Source organism: Tympanuchus pallidicinctus, unplaced genomic scaffold (genome assembly GCF_026119805.1).
Source record: "Tympanuchus pallidicinctus isolate F22 unplaced genomic scaffold, pur_lepc_1.0 scaffold48, whole genome shotgun sequence".
Taxonomy (NCBI): domain Eukaryota; kingdom Metazoa; phylum Chordata; class Aves; order Galliformes; family Phasianidae; genus Tympanuchus; species Tympanuchus pallidicinctus.
The window spans coordinates 553548-575338 of NW_026294767.1; the positions used below are offsets into that span (position 1 = coordinate 553548).

Below are 21791 nucleotides of genomic sequence, written 5' to 3' on the forward strand. Positions count from 1 at the left end.
CCAGCTTAAACAGACTGTATTTTGGAAGTCTATTTACATTAAGTTATGAAAAGTACTGTTGAATATATCCAGACGTTTCCATAGTAGCTCTCAACTTCCAGATGGGAATATTTGCTCTTCAACAAGGAGGTAAATACAATGCTCCATCTGACATTTCTACATTTCATAGTACCAATTTGTTACTAACATGCCTGGGAAATTGATAGTCAATACGGCATCAAAATCTCCCAATTTTGTTCTAGGACCTTGCAATTCTTGCAGATCTCCGACTTCCCATTCTGTAGTATGATGTACAATTTAGCATTAACAGGAAAAAAAAGCACGACAAGGATAAAAGTTGAGTTGAATAGGACTTACCCTGTTCACCAAGGAGAACAAGAAGGAGAAGTTGATAGAGAGGTCTGGAGTAGAGTGAGCTTTTATACATTTCTCCAACTGCTCACAGGATATGAAACACCCTCTGTGCTCCAGGTCTTACACAGTCACAAAACAAGCCTGATACTGAGGGATTTAATTTTGCTTGCTTTGCACTGCCACTCCCCAGCTTTAAAAACAGGTATGAAACAAAGTCAGTGGGTATTAGATTGATGACTGATGGCATCTTTCAATCACCTAGTACCCAGCACCAGCACTGGGGCATCTGTTATTTAATTGCACTTCAAGATTTCAGTAATGCAACTTGACTACTGTATGGTCAAAATCTTGTGCAAGAACAATAATTTAGAGAAGTCGGGATGATGTGCTTTGTTTCGTTCTGTACAATTTTGTGAATAAGAGAGGGGGTCATCTAGGAGTGAACATGAGATCTGAGACAATGAGAACAGAGATTTTAGGACATCTGTTTTAGCGTCTTTGTTTCGCAACCTTCTTCAGCCTTGTTCAGGTAACTTTTAAGAGGGGCTCTTAAGTTTTCCTTAGAATTTAAGGCACTGGACATTCCAGACATATTACAAAAATGCAGGGTCACAGAATCATAGAATCATAGAATCGTAGAATGGCTTGGGTTGAAAGGGACCTGAAAGATCATCAAGCTACAACCACCCTGCCACCGGCAGGGCTACCTCCACATTTAATACTAGACCAGGCTGACCAGGGCAACATCCAGCATGGCCTTGAACACCTCCAGGGGTGGACAGGGCATCCACAACCTCTCTGTGCAGCTGCTGTTCCAACACCTCACCACTCTCACAGTAAAGAACTTCCCCTAACATCCAACCTCAATCTTCCCTCCTTCTACTTCAAACCATTTCCCCTTGTTCTGCCATTATCTACCCTTGTGTAGAGTTGAGTCCCCTCCTGTTTGTTGGCTCCCTTTAGGCAGCGAAATGCTGCAATGGGGTCACCCTGCAGCCTTCTCTTCTCCAGGCTGAGGTGAAGCTACAACGCAGCATTCATAGCATGAACTCATCACAATCTCCCAAAATATATTAATGTTTAATAAATAAAGTGCATCACATCGTAAATGAAAATCAAATTCTTATCCAACTTAAAAATCATGGCCTTATGTGGGAAGCAAAATAGTGACATCACTTGTCATGTTTTGGAATGAGGTTGTTTCATAACAAGGGAACTTCTAAATCCTGCCCTTCCTCATTTCATATCATAATAACAGAAATTGCAAGCATTAAGTATTAATGAGTGCTTGTGGAGCAGCTTAAAGTCATTATCTTCCAGGTGTCTCTCATTATTATCAGTGAATTCTGATGACACTTCAAAGGCACAGCTATTTAACAATTTAGGGACAATTAATAGCCCATCTTTTGAAATATCATTAAATTGGAAAACAACAGACTTGCAAGTAATTGTATGATGCCACATAATGATTCAATTAATGAAATAGTATTGGAAGAGATATGTTATAATTTCCGACTTTTTCTCAAGCAGTCAATATCTCTGGGAGGGAGAATAAGTAAGAAAATTAGGATTGCTTTAAAATGTATTTCTAAAATAACTTCTAGAATGTGTAAGGACGTGTAATGAATCTGGGAATCAGTAAGGAATTTTTCATACAGAAGGTAGTGAAGCACTGGAACAGGTCGCTCAAGGAGGATGTGGATGCTCCTTCCCTGGAGGCATTCAAGGCCAAGCTGGATGTGGCTCTGGGCAGCCTGGTATGGTGGTTGGAGACTCTGCACATAGGAGGGGGCTTGAAATTAGATGACCATTATGGTCCTTTTCAACCCAGGCCATTCTACGAGATGATTCTATGACTTTTCTGCTTCTCTGGAGGAGTTCCACTCAACCAGCTCTCTGTTAATCCTCCAATTACATGGGGTAACCTTCACCTACTTCTTGCACGTGGCACCATGAGCACCTCCTGCTGTGTATGTATCCTGAATGTGACCATGAGACTAACGTGACACATAGTTCTTGCTCTGATTTCCAGTGGGAGACTGCATTGCACCCTTTGGCTGTAAGTTCCCTAAGTCCTCTAATATTAAAATCGCAGATAACCAATTGTCATTATTATTGTACCACACACCCAGGGTAACTTCTTGGGAGGGACATTGCTGACATGGCAGTACGAAAGCTCCCACCATCGTGTTTGTTTTGTAACAAATTAGGACAAGAGGCACAAAGGGTGGCTTAAAGACATCGTCCTGGGAAGCATATAAAAGCTCGTGCCTTCTGCAGCTCTTCTATCGACTTCTCTTGCCTCATTCCCTGAAGTGAACAAGGTAAGTGTGGCTTCACTCTGTCTTTCTACTACAATTAGCATTTGCTTTAGCAAATCTTTTGTCATGGATGTGATTCCTACATGGGTAATTGCAGACTTAAATACTTCGGTTCGTCTCATGCCAGTGCAGTTTTAATACTTCTCCATTTGCCTGCTTCATGCTGTCTGTTGCAGACTCATAACAACCCCAAGAAGGATGTCTAGCTGCATGGAGTCCTGCAGACCCTATGGGGTGAGCTGCCCTCAGCCAATTGCCGAGAGCTACAATGAGCCATGTGTGCAGCAGTGTCCCGACTCCAGAGCAGTGATCTTGCCTCCACCGGTGGTGGTGACAGTCCCCGGCCCCGTGCTCACTTCTTTTCCTCAGGAGAGCATTGTTGGATCGTCAGGCCCAGTCGGAATGGGGGGCTCCTTTAGCTCTCAGAGCTCCCTGGGCTCTGGGGGCTCCTTTGGTCTGGGAGGGTCTCGAGGTTATGGGAGCTCCTTTGGCTTGGGGGGTTCCCGGGGCTATGGGAGCTCCCTGGGCTCTGGGAGCTCCTTTGGTTTGGGAGGCTATGGAGGATCCTGGGGCTCTGGGAGCTCCTTTGGTTTGGGAGGCTATGGAGGATCCCGGGGCTATGGGGGCTCCTTTGGTTTGGGAGGCTATGGAGGATCCCGGGGCTATGGGGGCTCCTTTGGTCTGGGGGGCTATGGAGGATCTCAGGGCTATGGGAGTTGCCTGGGTTATGGGGATGACATGAGCTACGGGGGCTCCCTGGGCTATGGGGGCCAGTATGGCTCCAGTGGCTTTGGCAGTTGTGGCAGGTCCTACAGCTCTGGCCTCTCTTCCTGCGGTGCTGGCTATTCCCTCTCTGGTGCCCAGCGGTGGGGCAGATCCCGCCGCGGGAGCTGCGGAGCATTCTAAAGCCAGTGCCATGATGCCCAGAGCCAGAGACAGTCCTGAAGCACGGACTGCAGCAGCTGGACATGGAGCAGGAGCTGAGGGGACTGGCAGCACCCATCAGCTGCCCCAGCATGGGGACGGGAGCATGCTGTGTGCCCCACGCCTCACTCACCTGTGCTACCATGAGCCCTGGCTGCAGCTTTGGTGTTCCCTGCATCTTCCTTCCACCTCCGCTGTCCCCTGGATCCTGAGCAGGGTACTGTAGCCTCAGTGCAGTCCCTGCGTTGATAATTTTCCCTTGCACCACCTTGAGTTTCTGTAACTGCCTGCTACGCTCTTGTGTCCCAATAAAGCCCTGTGGTGTTGCATGTGAGCCTCTCTTTTCTTCCTTCCTCCCTCAGCCTCCTGTGGGAGCAGCACTCCCTGGTGTGCAGGGTTAAGTGATCACAGCATCTGCCCGGCTCCATGTCCTTTCAGTCTGTAGAATGGGAGTTCAACTGAGACCCTTTAGGCACGCACAGTGCTAATGAATATTTGTTTAGCAATTTAGAAGTCATTATCTTCCCCAGGATTTAGAATGAGAAGTGTAATTGTTATTGCTCTGAGGATTTCCTGTTGCCTCAAAGGCCCCCACCAACCCCTAATTACAGCATTCCTAAGCAAACAAAGGAAGAATCATACAATTCTCCCCCTAATTTTCCTTTATCTAATATTTTTTATTTTTAGTTACGGATGTTTTTTATTGCAAATTGTTCTTCATAGAGTGAAAGATGAGTCAGAACAATAATAGCAGAGTTTGCTGAGGATTTATGAGCTCCACAAAAGAGCAGGAGATGAAAGGTCATGCTGCTTGCAAGACAGGATTTATTTTCCCTACTGTTTGTTAGCCAGAAATGAATATTTAATATTGTACTGAAAGAAATGTGGTTAGGGAAAACACCCCATCAAAAAAAGGGGTTTTAATAATTACTTATGTTTTAAATGTCCTTGCTAACCAGTATGGTCTGATTCATATGAAGATCTGCTTGGCACTGACAACTTGACACACTGATAAATTTATTCCACAGAACAAAATAAAGAGGAGAGAAAAAGACATCAGAGGAGTGTGTTGTTTCTGATGCATCATAAACAACATGCATGAGTTTTGTCTTTCTGCATGAGTTTGATGAGCAAGAAGTAGAACAACAGCTAAAAAAATGAACAGCATAAGCAATAGGTTTCAATGTGGGTTAAACTAATCTCCTAATTCAAGGCAATGCTTTACAGCAGGACGGCCAACTCCTAGTGCAACTATATGTTACATTTTTCACCTCATAGAAAGGCATTGGATCAGAAATGCCAAGCTACTGCAGTCCCATGAGCTCAGGGCAAAGCTGAAGGTGGTCAGCAAGCGCAGGGCTGTGGTCATGAACTCAGTCCTGCATCTGGATCAAGCTTTCAAGCTTCTAGTTGTTATTTCATCTGTGCTTTCTGCATGAGGCTTTAGCACGGCCCATAGCTCCCACAGCGGTTGTATTGGCGGTAGGACCTCCCGTAAAGGCTCCCCTGACCCGAATAGCTGAGGAGCTGCTGGAGGAGATGGGGACCCCCGCTGCACTGAGAACATCTCCCACAGCTGCAGAGGCTGAGGATCCCACAGTGGTGTTCTGGGGGAAGGAGCTGAGGATGGGTCCTGGCAGGGTCACCACCACGGGAGAGGGCTGGATGATGTAGGTGGAGTCCTGGCACTGGCGCACACAGGGCTCAGTGCAGCTGTTGGCCAATGGGGTTGGGCCACATGGGGTGGGAGCACACAGGTCATAGCAGGACATTTCTCTGGGCTGGAAGGAGATCTGAAACACAGAGAAGGCGGTAACAAAGAAGTTGTAATTACAATCACATGATTGAGCTCCTGAGACAGTGGAGAGTACCAGAAACTCACTAGAGACTCTGGGGAAAAAGTGATGCATTCTTAGATGGAAAGGAGATCACAAATGAGACCTCAATTCCTCTGCCCTACAGAAAAGAGCACAAGGGGCACCTCCACCTATCCGGAGCAGTCTGGGAGCTCATTTCTTTCAGCACCCTTCAGGATGCCTGCTGTCTGTAGGAGGTAGGAAGAGGGGACATATTTATGGCTCTCCTGTTCTGGAAAGCCGGGAGATTCTTCACAACCACTTCTATTTTCTCATTTATGTATACACAGATTTTAATATCTTGGACCAGAATGCACCAGTGACCCACTGAAAAATGAATGTAAAGACTTGTGCCCAGCAAATGCAACCCCTTAAAGCTGCTCTTCTATACAGAAAGTTGCCCTCAGCTCCCCTCCCTCCACGCAAGGATCACAGAATCGTAGAATGGCTTGGGTTGGAAAGGACCTCAAGGATCATCAAGGTCCAACAACCCTGCCACAGGCAGGACCACCAACCTCTATACCTAGTACTATATCAGGCTGACCAAGGTCCCATGCAATGTGGTCTTGAACACCTCCAGGGATGAGACATCCACAATCTCTGTGGGCTGCTGTTCCAGCACCTCACCACTCTCACAGTAAAGAACTTCCCCTAACATCCAACCTCAGTCTTCCCTCCTTCTACTTCAAACCATTTCCCTTTGTCCTGCCAATATCTACCCTTGTCTAGAGTTGAGTCCCCTTCTGTTTGTAGGCTCCCTTTAGATACTGAAAGGGAGGAAGAGGATAAACTTTGGACAGCTATGAACAAGCCAATACAGAAAAATAAAATAATACAAATGCAACAATTCAAAACAGAGAAAGGCAGTGGATTCAGACTTACCCTTTCACCGAGGAGAATAAAAGAGAAAAAGTGGATGGCAGTGACTTGCACAGAGCTGGTTTTTATACTGCTTCCCAAGTGTCTGAGGACCTGAGATGTACTCTGTGCACGAAGCCACTTACCAGCCAATTACTAGAGATGTCTTGTATGCAAACCATTCCCAGCTGATGATGTACTTCTTCTTCACTGTTGCCTTGTTTTAATTTCATAAGGTATGTGTTCCCCTATAGAAGTTTCTTTTATCTTAAAGCCTTATGAGCTCTGTTAATTCCTGGCCAGATGAACTGATTCACCTCAGCTACTAAGGAAGAGATTTTGCATCCTGAACATGATCTGTGCAGCATACATCGTTTAACACAGATGAATATGTTTATCAGGAAAGATGCATGGGATAATCACCCTATGAACCCCCTCCTTCCACTTCATGAAGTCCATAAGTTACTGAGATATCTATAGCTACGACTCCGAACCAAACTGATTTTCCCTCCAGCAGCTGCACAAAGAAGATAATGTCCATTATCCAGAAGATAATGTTTCTACAGAAAGCACTTGGCAGAGCTGACTGCAGTTTGCCAGACTCAAAGGTACTTCCTTGGAAAAAGCTGATCCAAGGGAAAATGTTGTTTTACTTCCTTGACTCAGGATGAAAGAGTATCAGCAGTTTGACCTGTTCATTTTGTATTAAACTATTGCATTTCCATGAAGGGATTTGAGACGCTGGTCTTCAATTTGGAAACTGTCAAAGTCCTTCACCTCAGGATTTGGCAATTTGAACTTTATTCCTATGTCAGACTCCGGGAAAAACAATTCAGGTCAAATTGAGGGTGCGTGTGGGTTTTTGGTGCTAAAAGTTCTGCACAACTTAACTTTGCATAACTGAAGTCACCAGTTTTACATTTGCTGATATAGTATTTTCTTTCCTTATAGTGTCTTGCACTATTATACAAAATTATACTCCAAATTAATGGTCGCTACCTACAGAAGTGTATAATATTCTTTCTTCTTCCCTTGAAAGCAAATAACTTTGTCTTCATTTTGCATGGTCTTAAGGAACATTGCAATGTGCAACATTTCAATTTCTTTTTCAAAGACAATTTCTGGATTAAAAAGTAATTGCATACAATGCATAAGAAAACTTTAAGGCAGAGGTTGGTGCTGTAATCTCTCCACTCCAGAGACATGCAAATTGTGTCTAAATTGTGAGTATCTCCATCAGAATCTCCTGGGAAATAAATGCTGATTGCACAGTTTTGAAGAACAAAGGTCTTCAAAGTTCACAACAGATTTCCATCAATGTCTCAGACATGCAAATAGTGTATTAGCAGAAAATTTGAAGGCGTGCTGCATCATTTGAACACATGCAGTGTTTGAAATTTGTGACCAGTATGGATGATGATTTTCCCAAACTACTTCACACTCTGTGGCTTCAGAAGCTAGAGTCAGTTCATCTCTTCCTTAACCTTTGAAGAAGTATTTGCCTCAAAAAGCCCATGCTTCAAAACGTCATTCCAACCATCAGTCACTGGATGTCCATAGGTGCATGATGACATTACCCATTCTGTCCCTAGTAGTGACACTACTGCCTGCAGCTCCTCTATCCCTTGAGATTTATCAAGTTTTTGTCCAATACAATGTTAAAATACACATTCTTCAGTAACAACAACTATCTAGTGATCATAACTGAAGCAAGCGTATCTGAAAAACAAGCTCATCAAAAGGTATAGGGATGATGAAAGAGTCATCTCTCCTGATGACGCGATCATGTGTCAAATGTGCCTCTCTGGTTCAATCTCCTCATCCCAGGAGCTGAAGATTTTGGGATATTTCTCATTGGAATATTACAAAGCAAAATTAAACCTCACTGTCACTGATGAAATTATGCACTATGGTCTTCAATTAAAATTTCTTGCTGCGAAATGGAATGCCATGAAGCAGCGTGACCAAAATGCTGAAGAGCAGACAAAATTCCAAAGCAAACTGAATTTCTGACTCATCCACTTCTCAAGAAGGTGGAGTTGGTGAAATGGAGCCAGGGATATTCAAAGGATACAAACCATAAAGATGAGAGACACCACAGATTGTGGTTTCCATCTAAAGCAGGTAAGTCCAGGCAATAAACATAAGCAGTAAACAGAACAATTTCACTGGTGGGAACACAGCCATATGCAAATGGAAGAATAATAAATTAATTTAAAATTAAGGCAGGGCTGGTTAGTAAAAGTGCAAGAACACCCCAGGTCCTTAAGGGAGCCTTAGAAATCAATGGAATCTCTGCCCTTAAGAACCTTTCTACATCTTATCCCTGTATGCACAAAGGTACTGTAATTTTTGCCTTTAGTTTCACAGAGTTTGGTATCAAAGCACAGCTTCCCTGACCATGGTAGAGAAGACAATGTCCTGCTTCCTTCTATGGGAAGAAATCCTTCCAGTTGTTCTGTGGCAGATCATCAGACACGGGTTTATAAATCTAGAAAGAATGACTGTGTTTTGTTCAGAGCACAAAAGATGGTTACATTATCCCAGTCTAATGTGGGATGACATTTCTAATGTGGTAACAGTTTCAGAAGCATCTTGTATTACCTAGAAGGTTTCACTGCAGCACTAAGATCCAGCTCACATTCTGCAGCAGAGAATAACACTTTTCAGATGTTAGAATTGAGCCAAATTTTTGCTTCAGTAAGTTTTAATTCAAAGATTGGAAGCAAGGAATTTATGGGGATAATGCACACTCAAGGATTTTTGTTTCTTAAAAGAATGAGCAATGTAGCAGACCATTCTGAATACACAGAGATCCCAACCTTGGAAAGACTTCACGTGAGCATGTGTATGTGTCAGTCCCTCTGCACTGGAGGTCAATGAGATGAAAGTATAACAGAGAACTGCAAAAGGGGATTATAGCTCTAGAAGAATGTATTTTGGGGAGAACAAATGATATTTCTTGTCCATTTGGATATGTCGGAGTTACTTTAATCATAGTACCTCAGCCATGATCCTTCCCAGCCACTTGGATACAGTGCAACCATAACCCCTCTGTGGGTTTGGATAGGTATATATAAGCCCTGTATAAGAGAAGTTGCTTTGCTGCAACTGCAGATGAAGGGTAACTTCTTTGGGATGCATCCAGTTTGATCAAGCAATAGCTTCACTTGAGAGAGCAAAAGATGAAATCATATTGCACATTTAATTCCCACCAAACTTCTGCTGTATCATAATATCAAACTGCTCAATTGCCATTCTCCTCTGTCATTAATCATTAAGAAAACCTGCTCCTTAGAATTATGGATTCCTTCATGGGACTGATGAATCTCCTTTAATTTAGCTCCAGTAATGACTGTTGTCAGTATAACTTTGTCAACGTCTTTCTCTGGCCTTAATTACATTTCAGCATCAGACTGCATAGACAGACTCCAAACAAGAAATTTCACAGATGCATGGGGAAACAGGGCACTGAATCATCCTGAGCCCCTCAGGTGCAGCTTTTCAGGCTTATATCCCTCTGGGAACAAAGCTCCCCATGTCCAAAGACCACATTTGTTACAACTCAGACAGCCATGCTGGAATAAAGCAAAGCCAGACATTTTTCAGATCTTCAAGGCACAACAGACAGCAATACCTAAAGGCACAATCAAAAAGAGCTGGAACTTACAATCCTTTCATTGATTTCTTCCAGACGTGTTTCCCAGGCCAGCAAACATCAGTGGCCAATCTCTTTGTAAGAACACCACATCAATACTCCTCCCTCACCTCCAACTCTTCCTGTGGTCTGAACAAGGCTCTGGATTGTTCACAGGGTTACACCATCCCACCTTCCCCCTTGGCAAGCTCAGATGCTCCCAAGGACAGCATAAGCACTCCTTTCTCTTAAAGGGCCCCTCATTACCTCTCACTGGTAGAGCAAAGAACGTCACAATATTCTTCCAGGTTGGTGAGCAAGTGGAGAATAGCTAAGTGGAAGTGGAGCTTCAGAAAAAGATTTATCCCATTTATTTCCACTGCTCCTCATCCCTGTAGACTTTCCTGCTGTATCTCTATCCCTCTGCCCACTTTTCTCTGTACATCTTCTTATTTATTATGACTACAGAAGGATAAGGAAAAATATGACCTCCCTCATGAGTTCATCCCTGAAACTATACTTGTCCATACAGCACTGAATGGGAACTCACCCCTTTTCTCAAGCGAGCCCGTTCCTCCACTCTCATTACTCTTCAAGAAATTCCACATCAAAACTAACAGTGTTTCATGGAAGAGTGATATCAAAATATATAAAGGGCTTGTCTGCATCTCCATGGTGCAATAGATAGAGAGTATTTAAAGAAAGAAAGCAGAACTCGCTAGCTTATAACATTTCCTGCTTCTGCTACAATAGGAGGCACACACATTGCAAGGGAACTCTGTTTATTTCTAGCCTTTGAAATTATTTTCTTGGCACAGATTTACTGTATAAGCACAAAATAAAAACTCCATCCACAATTGAAATCTGAATCATCCTCCTGTAGCAACTGACTTGGAGTTATTGGCACAGTGGTTTCTGGCACAGATGAGTTGCAAACAGACCTGTTTCACCACAGACAGGTTGGAAAATGGGCTGGGAGTAGAAAGAAATTCAGGCAGACTCGCAGTATAATGCAGCACCAATTTAATGAGGCTGAGGCATGGAAGGAAGCAATATAAAATGTAAGGAATATATTTCCGGAGTCCGGTAAGGACAGCACCCACTCATCCCTCTTACAATGATATATTCAGCAAAATGAGATCTTCCTTCTTTATGCTTTAAATGGACTGTACTACTTCAGCCATGCAGAACAACTCCTAATAATTACATATTTTACCTAATCCTTGTCAAATACAAAAAAAAAATAAATCACACACACACAAAAGTAGAAAAGAACAAGATATGATCAGAAATGTAAAGTAAAGCATAACAAAAGACAAGCAAAGGCCTGATTTTAGGGGATGTCAAGCTCTCACAGCTCCACTAACTTCAGGCAGAATTGTGGGTATCCAGCAACACGTAACCAAGGCCAGGAACTCTCTCCCACATCGGGTCATGCTTCAGTATTTCTGGTCACTTCTTCCTGCCTGCTCCTCGTGCTCTAGCACGGCCCATTGAAGCCGCTGCGGTAGGTGTTGTAGCGGCGGTAGGGCCGGCTGTACCCACTGCCCAGACTGGGATAACCAAAGCTCCCAAATCCCAAGGAGCTGCCGGAGGAGATGGGCACTCCTCCTGCACTGAGAGCACTCCCAACAGCAGCAGATGCTGAGGATCCCACAGTAGTGTTCTGGGGGAAGGAGCTGAGGATGGGTCCTGGCAGGGTCACCACAACGGGAGAGGGCTGGATGACCACTGTGGAGTCCTGGCACTGGCGCACACAGGGCTCGTTGCAGCTGTTGGCCAGCGGAGTTGGGCCACAGGGAGTGGGAGCACACAGGTCATAGCAGGACATTTCTCTGGGCCGGAGGTAAATCTGAAACAGAGAGAAGGAAACAAATGCAATACAAGAATTGGATTAAACCCTTCCTGAATATAGCAAACTTGCCAGAGATTGCATGGGGAGCAAGATTATATTTTTGCTCCAGAGTACTTTCAAAACAGGGTTGAGTTGGCATTTCCTTAAGGAGACTGCTAGGGAAGGTAACACTAATGAATCTTGCTCCGTCACTTACCCTGAAGCCTCCGTGGTTAGTAAACTCACCCAGGAATCGGGGCATGTGGTGATGCTGAAAACCTCGACGTTCCCATTGCAGAGAATGCCCTAACCACATGGCCATAATGCTACCCTGGAAAAAGGGAACTTTCAACACCTCCCCTTGCAGCTGTGGCTGCACATAGGAAAGGTATGTGTGTCCTAGAGAAATAGAGCCTCCAGATGAAAGTTCTCAGCTGGACCAGGTGAGACCTGGCTTGTTATTGCTGATCCAAAGCTTATATGTTTGCTAAGCATCCAAAGATGACAAGCGTCCTATCCAGTGCTCAAACAGCAGATAATTTTTCCTTCATCTCCCATGCTTTCATCCAAGTGCCATCTTAGAGGTCCCTTCTCCCAGTTTGAAGAAACTGGAAAATACAAGCCAACTACTTGAAATTGTTTGACAAGAACTGGCAGGCAGGCAGCTGAGTTCAGGAACCCTTCTACATTTTGTCTTGCTATTAACATAAAAATCATCAGCAGAAGTTACAGTAGAAATCTGTCTGCAGGTGTTTGCTGCATGGGGAGGAGTTGGTTCCCAGGCACTCTTTGCCTGCAGAATTGCTATGAGGTGAGTTTCAAAGACAGACATGGACTGAGGCTTTCTTCATGAAGAGCTGGCAACCCAGGACAGCGAAGGATAAAATGCAGTATTGGATTCCTGTTTGTTGCTCTTAACATCTGACCATAGATAAATTTCCCACTAATTTGGGTCTGATTCCCCCATTCCATGATTTTTGTAACAGACCACCAAAAGAAAACTTCCTCTTTCATATGAAAACCCCTCTCAGCTTCCTCTCAGAGAAAAGAATAAGCCGAATGTATGCCAACAGTACAACACCATCAAGGCAAGAGTTCAATGTACAGAAAGAGAATAAACGAGTTCAGACTTACCCTACTGTCCAAAGCAAAGAAGGGAAGAGAAATGGATGGAAGGAGTGTGAGTTGCTCAGGTTTTTATACTTCATCCCAAGTTGCCCAACAACTTGGACTGTTCTTTGTGCATGAAATAATTTATGAGCTGGTACTGATTATATGTTTTTTTGCCTCAGTATTTGTGCTTATTACTGCTTTGCTTCCTTATCTTGTGGCATGTATATCTGACCACAGGTTTCTTTCATCTCAAAATATTCTGTGCCAAGTTAATTTCTGGTAACATTAGAATAATTAATTCAGAATTTATCCAGCCTTGAAAACCCTTTGGGATCTGCCTGGTGTCATTATAGTAGATTAAGCAGAATTTGCATAACGTAGCACCGTGGACAAGCCCTCCTCTGCAAGGTAAATGCTGTTGCAAATCATGATGGATTTTAGCTTTTGTGAGTGGGAAGCCAGTCCGTGAGCAGCTGCAGCTGGGAGATTCCAGATGCTCTGAGGGAGAAAAGGAGAGTTTTCCAGAAAGTGGCAAGGAAGGCACACACACAATTCACACCCAACTCAGGCCCAAAAATTAGAGAAGAAACCATGAAAAGTGCAAAGGGAAGGGCTGTGAAAAACACAGTGAGAGCTGAGAGGGACTGAAAAGGGTTAGAACTTTCTGCAAAGGCCATATAGACAGGAAAGCTTTTAAGTTGCTGATTCTTTGACATGGAAGAAGAAGAATACAAGAAGAGTACAAAAAATCTTGTCAAATGAGATATTATGGAGCTATTGTATTTCTGTGGAAGACTCAGAAGGAAAATCTTATAGAGGATCTTGCTTGTCTTTCTCCAGTTATGGGCTCTTAGGAGCTTTATATCCAGAGAGTCCATAGATACATCTCAATTCTTATCTCAGACCTCATCACATCCACAGCTGCATTCAGATTAACTTCCATATAGGTGAACATGTTACCAATTGTTCTCAAGGCAGAGTCTTGCAAAAGATAAGACTTTGCAAAACTCAGACGGCAGAAACAGTCACACACAGCATTTCTTTCTTCCATAACACTGCATTGACTTCTGCTGCCCCTGCAGAGCCTGGTGCATGGTGTTAGACCAGTGGTAGCCAACTGGAGAAGTGTCAGAAATATATGAAACCTCAGTAATTTCTTCACTTGTAAGTTTTTCTGGACTTTGAAAAGAAATTAACTTCTTCTATAGGAAAATTTTGCAGGATAAAAAGTAAAGGGGTAAAATACATAAATGATCCTTGGCACAGAGACCAGCACTCAGGTCTTTGCTCTCCTAGCACTTCAATTACTGAGACATGTAAATCATCACTAAATTATAAGTGTCTTTGGAAGATCCCCTGGGAACAGAAACTTGTTTGGCTTGGTCAGATGCTCCTCAGAACTTCAAAGTTTATCAGAAACTTTTATTAAAACTCCAGGCATGCAAAGTATTATGTTATGTGAAGCTTAAGATATGTGATCCGTGTTTGAATTTTCATATCTCTCTTAGAATAATCTATTATCAAGATTTGGAAGTATAGACCAGTCAGTGGCTTCTAAAATTTATGCCACTGTTCGGGGTGGCAGGATTGATGGCTATTTCATTTTTAATTAAAAATAGCTCAAGGTTGGTGTCAACCATCTCATATTCCAAAGAAATTCTCAAAGAAATAACTCTCACCTTTTTTGGATTTGCCAACCATGGCCACTCCTCAAAACTTCTCTGTAATCTAAGAGAATAGCAAGGTTTTTCAAAGAGAATCTCCTCTGGTATGTAGTGCTAATTTGGGGAAGTAATTTGCATGGCAACATTATCCTCAGATAATTTTCAGAAATTATTTTGTTCTTTTTTCCAACCTCTACTTGGAAATAAAGAATTCTTTCAATATCAGACTCAGAGTTTAGAAAAGGACCTAAAGATATTTTCAGAGATGTCTGTGACCTTCCTTGAAAGAGATTGCAATAATTGATGTTCTGAGACCAACCACTTCACCGCACAGTCTGAATGTCTTCATCTCCTGATCTTTGGGCTGAATTAAAGTGAGTGAATCAGAGGTTCACAGCTGTTTTTATATGATCAAGGACAGGCCTGTATATTCATATTATAATTAAAAGTTTTTGCATAATATGAGAACATCCTCCTGAGACACCTGTGAGCAACTAAATGGCTGAAGAGAAGCCCTTCATCAGAAGAGAACTGGAATCTTACTCACAGTAATCCCTGTGGAATGGCTCCAGACACACAAGTGACCCAAAATCTGCACATGGAGACACAGACACACGGCGAGCAGAGCAGTTTCCCTGATGGGAAGAGATGCAATAACATCTGAGTTATAATTAATTACCTTGTTCAAAAGAAAGAGGCTCTGAGCAGCTGAACAAATCTACAACGCTCTTTACAGCACAGAACTCTCCTGTGCAGCCCTTTCTCTCACTGTCTACAATGGGTTTGATTGTTCTCTTTTTAACTTCAGACCCCAATCTTAGTTAATTGTGCTAATACTAATGTTTATTGACCAACAGTCTGCAACTCCATTTGAAGCTTACCCAGTAAATTAGGAGACGTGGTTCCAGGCCATTGGCAGTGAATTCTGATAATACCCTCATGGTGCCAGCTATTGCTGTCTTAGTGCTTACAAGAGGAGATGTATTTGTATGTTAAGGTCCATTTGTTCTATCAGACTGGGTATCTCTGCAATGTATTGCTGCTTCTATTGCATCCCAGTGAGGCCACGTGTTGTTTGATGCAGGTGGATGAATAATACACACTGTGTGTTTAATTTGGGGTGTCATTGGGTATAGGCAGAGCCTCCAGTGTGAACTTCACCATTTCAACTTGTGCTGCCCCCGAAGGCAGAAGCATTCAGATATAAGTAGATATATACAGCCCTCAGAGTTCATACCTATTTCATACACAGATGTTTTCATTGTTAATGTTATTCAAATACTGCTATAAAGGACTTTAAAATGACAAAAGTTTGAGGTTTTGTTTTGCATTGTACTGTGGTCTAATGAGCTTAAACAATTCATGATATAGTTTCTCTTTTTGTCCAAAAAAATGACTGCGAATAATGACTGCACAGATATCCATGGAGTTTTTCTGCAAAGGGATGGCCTGTGGTGGTGGTGTTGTACCAGGATTCAGTGTGAACAGTAGAAAACGACAGCATCAAAAATGATTTCATGCTGTAGGGAAGAGCTTGTTTACTCAGCAGGGATTCTGAGGAGTACCACACCCACACTGGGTGGGCTTTGGTTGTTTTCAAACAGGTGTTTGAATATTTTTTTTCAGATGTAGATGTTTAATTACATTTTAAATTCTAATAGTGTAATTAGCATTTCTCTACCCATGGCCCTGTGCTGGATCCACCTGCCTTGCAGCCACCAGGACTGATGAGCTCATACCTGCAATCTCAGGGCAAGGGGGTTGCTATCATCACTGGTAGAAACCCCTTTCACAATCCAGCATTTATGTGTGCCAGGGGTTACGTGAGAACTTACTGCAATTACATGCCAGGTCCCTGATTTTATGTTTATTTTCATTAGTCATTTAGGAAGGAAATGATGATGGCATACATGCTTGGAGCTGGAGATGCAGGAGGAACACAAACGTTTAAATCTTTTCCATCTCAGTAAGAAGAGGTGAATTTCCATTCTGCAAATAAACTGAAGTTACAGACATCACCATGGGGTGAACATTCAGCCTGTCATTTATCTCCAGAGCCGCCTGCAGCCAATGAATGTATGCAAATACCTCTGCCAAACCCAACATTTTCAGCATAATCTCATGGAGATCTGCACAGAAGCACTAGGAGCTCTGTCTGCATTAGGAATCCCACTTCTTCACTGAAGCAGCCTTGGATAAGGTGGCATTGATTACAAAATAGTACTCAATATGATATACCGGGGGAATAGGTTTCCTTTTAGGCACAATTCTCCCCAAAGAGCACAATGTTTCTGAGACCATAGTCATCAGAGAGACTTTCTTATGTACAAAAGAGATTCAATAACAAGCAGTTTATATGCAAGCCTTTATCTCTGGTGAAAGCCAGATTTGGGGAAGGAAATCTAGGAAGTCTATCACACCAGTCTATTCTGTATACACACCTCTTCTACATGTCTGCTTTGGGCAACTACACACACTACATTCACATGCACACACTACTACATACTACTGCAGAGTATTCTCCTCGTATATATAAGGAAGAAGCTGTAGAAATGCTGTCTTGGCACAGAAGTAGTAACCCAATACGAAATCATAGCATTTAATTACTGAAAGTAAATAGATATACGGTCAGAAGCTTTATCAGGAGCAGGCTGCTCATGGACATAAGACAGCCAACAAGCACCAGAAGACTTGTGTGATGCAGCATAACTTTAATAAGCAAGAAGTGGAATAAAAAAGTAAAGTATAAGCACATCATGGATTCTGGAAGACAACAGCTCATGCGTCTTTTCATCCTAGGTTTCATTTTTTAGTGTTACCATGTACTGAAACAATAAAGTCTCGGATACAGGAAAAAAAGTTCATTAGAAATATGAAGAATCCAAAATATAAGACAAAAAAAAGGCCTGATTTTAGGGGATGCCAAGGTCCCACAGCTCTATTAACTTGAGGTGGAGTTGCGGGTGTTCAACACCACGTAACCATGGCCAGGAGCTCTCTCCCACATCAGGTCATGCTTCAGTATTTCTGCTCATCTCATCATGCCTGCTCCTCGTGCTCTAGCACGGCCCATTGAAGCCGCTGCGGTAGGTGTTGTAGCGGCGGTAGGGCCGGCTGTACCCACTGCCCAGACTGGGATAACCAAAGCTCCCAAATCCCAAGGAGCTGCCGGAGGAGATGGGCACTCCCTCAGAGCTGAGGGTGCTGCCTACAGCTGCAGAGGTGGAGGATCCCACAGCGGTGTTCTGGGGGAAGGAGCTGAGGATGGGTCCTGGCAGGGTCACCACCACCGGAGGTGGTTGGATGATGTAGGTGGACTCTTGGCACTGCTGGGCACAGGGCTCGTTGCAGCTGTTGGCCAATGGGGTTGGGCCACATGGGGTGGGTGCACACAGGTTGTTTGAGGACATGTCTGCAGGATGGAGAGTCGTCTGAAATACAGGACCAGAAAGCACATGCAATAGAAGCACTTTGTTGAATTTACAAAACTCAGATATGGGGTTAACAGATATGGAAGTAATGAGACAAAGTGGCTAAATGGGTAATTATTTCTTAGATCAAAACCCACAGTGCGCAGTCTGAATATCACATAGCGACTTCCCTTATTCTTCTCAAAGTTTCCAGAGCTTTTGGCCTCTGAACTCTGCTGCTGATCATATAAGCCCCCCCCTGCACCCTCACAGTGAACCCTTGGGGGTTTCCCCTTCCCCAGCCCTCTAGATGGAATCACTGCAGGTATCATGGGAGATGGAGGACAGCAGCTGGAGCTGCAGGCAGGGCTGGAAATGCTGAGCGTTATCATGACACTTATCTTGGTTTAGTGCCTTAGTGCACAGATTTATTCTCTAACAGCCCAACCAGAAGCATTCGCAAAACTGTAGAAAAGTGTTTTAGAAGCACCTTCACAGAATCACAGAATGGCCAGGGTTGGAAGGTACCTCAAGGATCATGAATCTCCAACCCCCCTGCCACCTTCTTCTCCCAAAAGTTTAATGAGTGAAACAGGCCAACATAGAGTAGGAAAAAAAGAATTGCTTTCTCAACAAGTTTTTTGCCCAAATTCATTTTCAGTGAGGCTTCTAGAACCCATCTCTCCTGCCTATGGAAAAGAGGATTTCAGATATATTCTAGAAGCCAGACCAGATTTATCTGTTGGCTAGTTCCAGTATCTAAGACAAGACTACATATTCCCAGCCAGGTCCTTCAGTACTAGTACTTTAGTGCTATTCCTGTCATACCAGACTCTAAAATGAAGCATGGAGATGCATGTTCTGAGGGTATTGCCAGTATCCAAGTCTTGCCTTGTTACACGCTGCTTCACAAATAAAACTTTTCTATTTGACAGAAATACACCTTTCTAATTTTCCTCTCCAAAAGGAAAAAAAAAAGAGCCAAGCAATATTTATAAAGAACTAAGAACAACAAAAAGCAGTCATCAAAGTAACATTTAGCATTTAAAAAGACTTTGGGTGGATTCAGACTTACCTGTTCACCTGGCGAATAGGGCAAGAGAAGTGGATGGAGGAGCCTTGTGTTCTATAGGTTTTTATACTGCATTTCAGATTGCCTGCAGGTCCTAGGACATATGCTATGCATGAAATTATTTAATGATCCATACTTTCGCATGCAAAATTCTCCAAATAAGTTAACTCTTTTTCTTTTTTTTCCCCCCCCCAAAATGTCTTCTGGTATTTCTCTATTTTTCCCCTCCCCTTATTATGCTCATTCCAGTACAGACAAGGCTTTCATCTTCACCAATGTGCACCCATCCTTGGAAGACTGTGGTGATTCATTTCAATTTCAGCAATAATTATATTGTTTCCTAGGGCCAATGTACATTTCATGTTTCACTTTAGTCATCAAAACACTGCTTAAGGGAAGTGTACGAGATGCATAGTTCTTATTCAGGACTTCACTCCTTTAGGTGAATAATCATTAAGGTCTGAGGTGGGAGCCTGTGTTCAGTTCATGAGCATTTTCATGTCAAGGGCTCAGTCTGACCAGAGAACGAAATGCATCATAAATATTCCCAAATTTTGCCTTTCTGCATTATTTCAATCCCACACAAACATACAGTTGAGAAGCACCAGATTTCCATAAGTATTACAAGAGGTAAAGATAATTAAGACCAGTGAGAATTGCTGACCAGAGACAATAAAACACTTTCTGACCCAGATTTTATTTCCAGTTTGTATGAGCACAGCTGATGTAGACACAGGTCTGCATTTTTTGACTTCTTTGTCCATGCAAAACTCTAGCAACCACAATCTAATGAAAAAATGCTGTGACTTGGCCTTATTATTTAGGGACATTTATTAACTGCCTCTAATTTTCAATCTGATATCTGCATAGTGTTTCATCTGAAGAATCACCATCATTATTACATGAAACCCTACTAAGTCAAGGAGATGTGCAGCAATCTTCACATCAAGTTAGATACAAATGTGGCTAATAAGCTTGCTCTGAATTATCAGTTCTTACACGCAATGTTCTGTCTCAGCAGAACTACAGCATTGGTAGAAGTTGCACCTAGTAATTCAGTTCTCTATTTTATTCATCATTATGCGATTTGTTTCACCTCTGCAGTCAATAGTGTCCTGCAGGAAAGACCTGCAAGCATAAAAATTATTCCAAGAGCAGGACCAGTTCTCCTCTCTTAGCACCTCTGTCCCCCAGTAAGAAAAGTGAATTAATTCTAAAAGAAGGGTGTCTCACTGTACATGGGTTGGTCTCAATCTTCAGAAGAAAAAAGGACTTCAAAGTTCAGAACAGCTTTTCACTAATGGCTCAAATATGGAAAGTTTTGTGCTGCTTACATCACAAGGTACACAACAGGATCTCAACTCTCACACCACCTGGCTACAAACCCTATCTCAAGGCGTGTGAATCAAGATCACTGAAAGGACTTCACAAACCAACTCAAAATACCTTCAGAAAGCTATTACTCTATTTAAAAAATGGTCATCTTTGTTTTAAAAATATCTGTAAATTCCTACAGCTGAATAAGTCTCTACCAAAAAAGGTAATCTCCTTGCAACTTCCCACCCTTGCCAGAAAATCTCTGTGTCACATACTACTTGAATTTATTTTACAGATTTTAAGAATATATGATTCTATGATCACAGAAACAATCTCAATCTCATTAACCATCTGGGAATGTTTTCACTGATATTCTGGCAGTTCAGTTGGCACCCAGAGCTCATGTGGAAGGTTGAAGGCCATCGGATCTTGTTTTATGGGTTGGTTAAGGTGGTGAACCGTGACTTAACTGCTCTGACAGATGAGTTGGTGATGGTGTTTCAAATTCCATGCACGCAATTAAAATCCTCTGTGTAAGGAAGGGCAGAGTGCACTCATGGGGCTGGAGAACAACCAAATTGCCAAAGAGCAGACGAATTACTTACACAAATTGAAATTTGTATCATCGTTGTGTTAACTTCAGAGGCGTTGAGTGTGACAGTATGAGGCATTTAAATGATGAAAGAAGCTTTGAGGAGGGCTTTCCATCTGATGCCAGGATGAGATGAGACTGGTACATAAACAATAAGCAAAGCAATTTAACTGCTGGGAACAATTTAACTGTTGGGGAAAATTTAACCTGCCGCAACAGAATCTATGCGATAACTGGACTCGTTTGAATGCCTCAAACATTCCCTGACGTAAGGACAACTCAATTTTTTACCCCAAAAGCTGCTGCTCTAATAGCTTCACTGGCTGTACAAATCTGGTTTTGATCTCAGGTACTTACTTCTAGCAGTAATAATGTATGTTTCAATGAAAAGTAGAAAGAGGAATAAAAATAACAGAAGACTTGGGATATGATAAAAGCATAGCTTTAATAACACTGAAGAGTGGATTAAAATGCTGCAAAGCAATAGGTTTTGATATGGAAACAAAGGCACATCTGTTGGTGATGTGTTCCACAGAGCTCTTTTTTCAGAGCAGGTTGATACGTTGAAAATATAGTCCAATTTACTGCTTGAAGTATGTTTAACACCAGGCAGTGTCAAACACAGCGGTGCATAGCAGAACTACATACTTGATCAGAAATATAAAGTAGTCTAACAAGAACAAGGCCTCACTGTAGGAAATGATTAACTCCCACAGCTCCATTAACTTCAGGCAGAGGTGTAGGTGTCCAACACCACGTAACCATGGCCAGGAGCTCTCTCCCACATCGGGTCATGCTTCAGTATTTCTGGTCACTTCTTCCTGCCTGCTCCTCGTGCT

General features: G+C 42.7%; 3 protein-coding genes across 3 annotated transcripts; 1 reads left to right on the forward strand and 2 right to left on the reverse strand.

Annotated features, from left to right (window-relative positions):
• Window positions 1-2873: 2873 nt before the first annotated feature.
• LOC128090605 (claw keratin-like) lies at window positions 2874-3581 on the forward strand. The gene has a single exon (XM_052703004.1). The coding sequence runs from the start codon at window positions 2874-2876 to the stop codon at window positions 3579-3581; it is 708 nt and encodes a 235-aa protein (XP_052558964.1).
• A 7849-nt stretch (window positions 3582-11430) lies between these two features.
• On the reverse strand, window positions 11431-11814 carry LOC128090653 (feather keratin 4-like; the record flags this gene model as incomplete). The annotated part of the gene is made up of 1 exon (XM_052703089.1): window positions 11431-11814. A coding segment is annotated over one exon (384 nt), but the record flags the coding sequence as incomplete, so codon positions are not given.
• A 5806-nt stretch (window positions 11815-17620) lies between these two features.
• Window positions 17621-17971, reverse strand: LOC128090600 (feather keratin 1-like). Its single transcript, XM_052702999.1, has one exon. The coding sequence runs from the start codon at window positions 17969-17971 to the stop codon at window positions 17621-17623; it is 351 nt and encodes a 116-aa protein (XP_052558959.1).
• Window positions 17972-21791: the final 3820 nt, after the last annotated feature.

Bases quoted from the DNA above. Each gene is read 5' to 3' on its own strand.
- LOC128090605 (XM_052703004.1), top strand. From the start codon at position 2,874: ATGTCTAGCTGCATGGAGTCCTGCAGACCCTATGGGGTGAGCTGCCCT.
- LOC128090600 (XM_052702999.1), bottom strand. From the start codon at position 17,971: ATGTCCTCAAACAACCTGTGTGCACCCACCCCATGTGGCCCAACCCCA.